Source organism: Chrysochloris asiatica, unplaced genomic scaffold (genome assembly GCF_000296735.1).
Source record: "Chrysochloris asiatica unplaced genomic scaffold, ChrAsi1.0 scaffold00386, whole genome shotgun sequence".
NCBI lineage: Eukaryota > Metazoa > Chordata > Mammalia > Afrosoricida > Chrysochloridae > Chrysochloris > Chrysochloris asiatica.
The window spans coordinates 297,064-303,063 of record NW_006408904.1 but is presented as its reverse complement, the minus strand read 5'-3'; the positions used below and the strand labels follow the sequence as shown (position 1 = coordinate 303,063).

The following is a 6,000-nucleotide window of genomic DNA, read 5'->3' as shown; positions in this document are numbered from 1 at the left end:
AAAAAAAAAAAAAAAAAAAAAAGGCGAAATGTTACAATCCTCATGCACACCTTTCCTGATTTTAAACCATGAAGTATCCCCTTTTTCTGTTGGAAAAATTGCCTCTTGGTCTATGTACAAGTTCCTCATGAGCACAATGAAATATTCTGAAATTTCCATTCTTTTCAATGTTCTCCATACTTTGTTATAATCCACACAATTGAAAGCCTTTGCACAGTCAACAAAGCATAAGTAAACATCTTTCTGGTTTTGTCTACTTGCAGCCAAGATCCATCAGATGTCAGCAGTGATATCCCTAGTTTTATGTCCTCTTCTGAATCTTGCTTAAATTCCTGGCAATTCCCTGTTAATGTATTGATGCAACAGTTTTTGAATTATCCTCAGCAACATTTTACTTGTATGTGATATTAGTAATAATTGCTCAATAATTTCCACATGCCATTGGACCACTTTCTTTGGAATGGGAACTCATATAGATTGCAGCTGTCGTCCATATTTCTTGGCCTTAGATGAGTGAGTATGTGGTGCTATATAGGATAAGCACTGTACTCAAACCTGCCTTGGAAACCCTATACAGGCTTGCTGAGCTAAAATAGACTCAATGGCACTTAACAAATAAAAACCAGATGAGTGAGTGCCTCCAGCACTGCATCAGTTTGTTGAAAGATTTCAATTTGTAGTCTGTCAATTCCTGGAGCTTTATTTTTTGCAAATTGCTTCTGTGCAGCTTGGACTTCTTCCTTCAGTACCAAAGGTCCTTTATCATTTCCTACTTCTTGAAATGGTTGAGTATCAACCAATTCTTTTTAGTACAGTGACTCTACTCTTTCCATCTTCTTTTCGATGCTTCCTGCACTGTTGTTGTTATTGTTTTGTCCATAGAATCCTTCAATATTACAAATCAAGGCTTGAATTTTTTCTTCAGGTCTTTCAGCTTGAGAAATGCTGAGTGTGTTCTTCCCTTTGGCTTTGAATCCTGGGATCTTGGTGCATATCATTATAATACTTGACTTTGTCTTCTGGAGCTACCCTTTGAAATTGCCTGCTCAATTCTGTTACTTCCTCATTTCTTCTAGTTGTTTTAGCTTCTCTATGCTCAAGAGCAAATTTCATAGTTTCTTCTGACACACATTTTGATCTTTCCTTTCTTTCCTGTATTTTAATGTCCTTTTTGTTTTCTTTGTGTATGATGTTCTTGGTGTCGTTCTATAACTCTTTTGGTCTTTGATCCTTAGTGTCTAATGCATCAAATCTGTTCTTGATATGGTCTCTAAATTTTGGTGGGATATATTCCAGGTCAGATTTGTCTCTTGTGAATGACTTTAATTTTCTTCAGTGTCAGCCTGAACTTGAATATGAGCAATTTTGATGGTCTGCTCCACAACTAGCCCTGGCTTTGTTTTGACTGATGATATTGAACTTCTCCATCATTTCTTCCCACAGATGTAAGCAATTTGATTCCTGTATATTCCATCTGGTGAGGTCCATGAAGAAGTTATTGGTCTTGCAGAATTCTATCATGTGATCTCTAGCATAATTTCTATCACCAATGCCATAGTTTCCAACTGTTGCTCATTTTTTCCAACTTTCACATTTCAATCACCAGTAATTATCAGTACATTTTGATTGTATGTTTGATCAATTTCAGACTGAAGAAACTGATAGAATTATTCCATTTCATTATCACTGACTTTAGTGGTTGGTATGTAAATGTGATCTTCCTTGTAGGCATGTGGCTATTATCCTATCACAGACAGTTCTGTTCTTTAAGATAGATCTTGAAATGTTCTTTTTGATGACAAATGCTATGCCATCCAGGAATCCTGGTGTGACGCTGTGAGTTAATGTGCCGGACTGCAAAGTCATTTGAATTACAAGGTTCACAGTTTAAGCTCACCAACCGCTCCTCAGAAACCCTATACAGGGTTGCTATGTGTCGGAACCGACTTGACAGCTCTTAACACCACCAACAACAACAACAGCTATGCCATCCCTCTTGAGTTTGTTGTTCCTGGCATACTAAATGATAAGATTTAAATGGTCACTACCAGTCCATTTTAGAGTCCTGGTGTGGTGCTGTGGGTTAATGTGCCAGACTACAAATCTGTTTGAACTGCAAGGTCGGCAGTTCAAGCTCATCAGCTGCTCCTTGGAAACCCTATACAGGGTCGCTATGGGTTGGCACCGACTCAACAGCACTTCACAACAAAACCAGTCCATTTCAGCTCCCTAATGCTTAGGATATCACAGTTTTAGCATTCCATTTCATTTTTGACAACTTATAATTTTCCTAAATTCATTCTTCATGCATTACACATTCTGATTATTAATGGCTGTTTGCAGCTGCTGCTTCTTATTTTGAGTTGTGTCCCATCAGCAAATGAAGGTCCTAAAAGCTTTATTCCATTTATGTCATTACGATCAACTCTACTTTGAAGAGGAATCTCTTTCCCAGTCACATTTTGAGTGCCTTCCAACCTGAAGGACTCATCTTCTGACAATATATCAGACAATATTTTGCTGCTATTCATAAGGGTTCCAGTGGCTTTCCTTCTTCCGAATATGTCTGGAAGCTTTGCTGTAACTTGTCCACCATGGGTGACATTTCTGGTATTTAAAACACTGGTGGCATAGCTTCCAGCATCACAGCAACATATAAACCACCACAATTTGACAAACCAACAGATGAGTGGTGGTGGGCAGGTAGGGCATATGAAATCCTGAGCTCCTATAATCTCTGTCTCTAGCTCAAAATCAGCATTTATACAACATACTCTGCCTTGTTCTCAACTGTGGGGCTTTTGAAATCTGCACAAGAGTCAAATTACTGATTGGAGGGTGTGGGTGGTGGTGCCATGTGTACACTGCAAAAGATCCCACAGGTTAGAATCATGAGATTAGAAATTGGGATGAAAATTGCGGGTCAAATGAAACCCACAGAAGGACTTTTCTTGGCCTTTGGAGTGCTTTAAAAGTCTTTGAATTACAATGACCTCAAGGAAGGGGGTTGTGTCTTCTAGCTTCCCACAGCCAACCTCGCATACTCACTAGTCTTATCTGCCTGGCCCCCAGATCTATGATCTATACACTAGGTTTTCTTTAATATCTTTTCCAAATTCTTTAATGCATGGATCAATAAATTTCCAAAGTTCTTACCAGCTCTGGAATTCTGTGACTCCACATGGCTTTGCTTTCACAGTCTGGGCTCACGAGCAGAGCAAGGATTTGTGGACCTCAGAAATGAGCTCTGATGTTTTCTCTGTAGCATTAGGAAATGCTAAGTCAAATGGGAACCTGCCTCTTCAACCCCAACTCAAACCAAACCCACTGCCATAGTGGCAATTTCGACTCACAGTGATCCTATATAGGGTTTCTGGGACTCTAAATCTTTACAGGAGCATACAGCCTAATTTTTCTCCCAGGGAACTGCTGGTGGATTTAAGTTGCCAACCTATCAGCCCAGTGATTAGCCTAGAGCGTCACCAAGACTAGGCTGCAAAACCCACTGCCATTGAGCTTATTCCAACTCATAGTGATCCTATAGGATGGAGTAGAATTATTCTTTAGAGTTACTGAGACTGTCAACGTCCATGGGGAGGCAGGACCCACTAATTCAGCCTTTTAGTGTATTGGTAGATGGTGCCGATGAAACTGTGGCTGCTGTTCAGTGAGGGAAGAAGGTGTGGATTACAGGTACAGGTACAGAAGAAATAGGAATCTTTTTCCTACTTCTGCACTCCTTCAAATCTCTTCACATTCCTTGCATTGTGTCTTGGCTCAGCAGGACATGCACTGGACTGGTGACTACAAGGTCAACAGTTCAAACCCACCAGCCGCTCTCCAAAACTCTACATAGGGTCTCTATGAATTAGAACCAACTCAAAGCCACAACACAACAACTCACAGTAATACTTTCCACTACAGTGTTGTTGCTACTATGTTGTTGTTGTTGTTGTTGTTGTTGTTAGGTGCCATCGAGTCGGTTCCGACCCACAGCGACCCTGAACAGGGTTTCCGAGGCTGTAAATCTTTATGGGAGCAGAAAGCCTCATCTTTCTCCGGCGGAACAACTGGTAGCTTTGAACTGCTGACCTTGCGGTTCGCAGCCCTATTCGAACCACTACGCTACCAGAGCTCCTTTAGCTGCTATCAAATCAGCCCCTGACTTGTGGTGACCCCATGCACAATTGGTTGGGGTCACTCTGATTCATCGGGTTTTCATCAACTGATTTTCAGGTGTAGATTTCCAGGCCTGTCTTCCTAGTCTGTCCTATCTGAAAGTTCTGCTAAAACCTGTTTGGCATCACATCAAAACATAAACCATCACTAGGTCGTGACTGCGTAAGAAACACATTTGCGAGGAATTAAACCCCAGTCTCCAGCATAGAAGAAAAATATCCTCCCACCGATGCCCCCCCACCCCCAGTAGAATAAGCACAGCCTATTTCCCTGCCCCATTGATGGTGGAATCAGTCATATGATTTCCTTAGGCCAGTGGACGTGACAGAGCAGAGGTTCCAATGTTCTTTTCTGCTTTAGTTTAGTCTCTTACACTCCTGTGAGAGGCCATGAAAAAAAAGCATGCCCCAGATAGCTGCTGCTCCTTTAGTCTAAGACACAAGGAGCAGATGTGAGTCCAGCCTGCAGCTTCGCCTAACTCACCCTCCATCTGAAACAGAGCCACATCACCAACATACAGACTTGTGAATAGGGGAGAAATAAAAGCTTGGTTTTGTAATTTTAGGGATTTGGCAATTATTAGATAGCATTACTGCAGCCATAGCTGACTGCCATAAAGGATGAAGACTAGTGATGCCACTATGGTGTTACTAGAAGGAGTAAAGCATCTGACCATCCCACTGACTCCTCAGAGCACTGATTCAGTGTCTACCAGGCACATACCTCTTCTCCACCATAGCAGAAGGCACTCGAAATTAGGTGAGGATTCCTTCTTGAGTTCCCATATTCTCAGTCTTCAAGCCAACGTGTGTGTAACCCACTCTGCCTTGTTCTAGATTTATCCATGTGCTTATATTTGCCTATTTCTCCTCTCAACTACTGATGCACTTGACAACAGCTACAAGCTCTAAAGAGCACATTTCTGAGTTCCTTTAACATGTAGTAGCACACCTGGCATTTCATTGACTAAATCAATACTCATTCTTGAATTGAAAAGAATCAAAGGGACCATCCCATTGAAGATGACAGCCCTGAGAGACATTGTAATTGAAGCCACAACTGACTCCCTGTTGGCGGCAGAGTATCCTGAACCATGAGGAGTCTTCCATTTGCAAGCGTTGTGCAACCCAGGGATACACTTAATGAAGGCCCTGCAGGAGTAAAGTCCGTGGGGCACTCCAAACCCTTCAGTAAGCACACATTAAGCACCTGCTGAGTGCTGGGTCTGTCCCAGGAGCAGCCTGGGTGAAACTATTTAAGGGAATGGGAAAGAAGCCTACCTGTGAGCTGGGTGGGGCCACCAAGTTGATTCCAGGAGGGGCTGCCAGTGATCCTGAGGGGGGGCCCATGGCAGAAGTGATGACTCGATATGGAGAACCCAACGCATTGAGGGGAGCCCCCACGGCACTCAGAGTCCGGGGGGCACTCACGGGGGTGTCGGTGTAGCTGGGGTGGCTGTCCATTGGCTTCCCTGTGGACAAGACTGCTGAGGGGCTCATCGATGTGGAGCCAGTGTGGCCAGCGGAGCCTGTAAGAAGAGAGTGGGGGTGATGCACTGTCAGAGGAGCACCAAGGCAGAGGTCCAGCAACCCCCCTTCATTTTTGTTTTCTGCATCATCTCCCTCCTTCCAGCCTCACCTTTCCACCTGTGAACTATAGGTGCCCACCCTAGCTGGCAGAATGAAGGCAAGCAGAGGACAGGCAGGGCCTCTTCTAGGACAGGCGTGCTCATCCATATTCTAGTTCTCTGGTAACATGGCTGGAATCTACCAGAGCTGTGTCACATTCACAGCAAGGACAACAAGAGGCACAGCCCAAAAG

At 43.1% G+C, this 6,000-nt stretch overlaps 1 protein-coding gene across 1 annotated transcript in view; it reads right to left on the bottom strand.

Annotated features, from left to right (window-relative positions):
- The window catches only part of RXRG (retinoid X receptor, gamma), an 82,519-nt gene that overhangs the window by 54,741 nt on the left and 21,778 nt on the right, over positions 1–6,000 (bottom strand). The window contains exon 2 of the mRNA XM_006876511.1: positions 5,460–5,707. Coding sequence (XP_006876573.1) covers positions 5,460–5,707 — 248 coding nt within the window. The remainder of the gene's footprint in view (positions 1–5,459; positions 5,708–6,000) is intronic.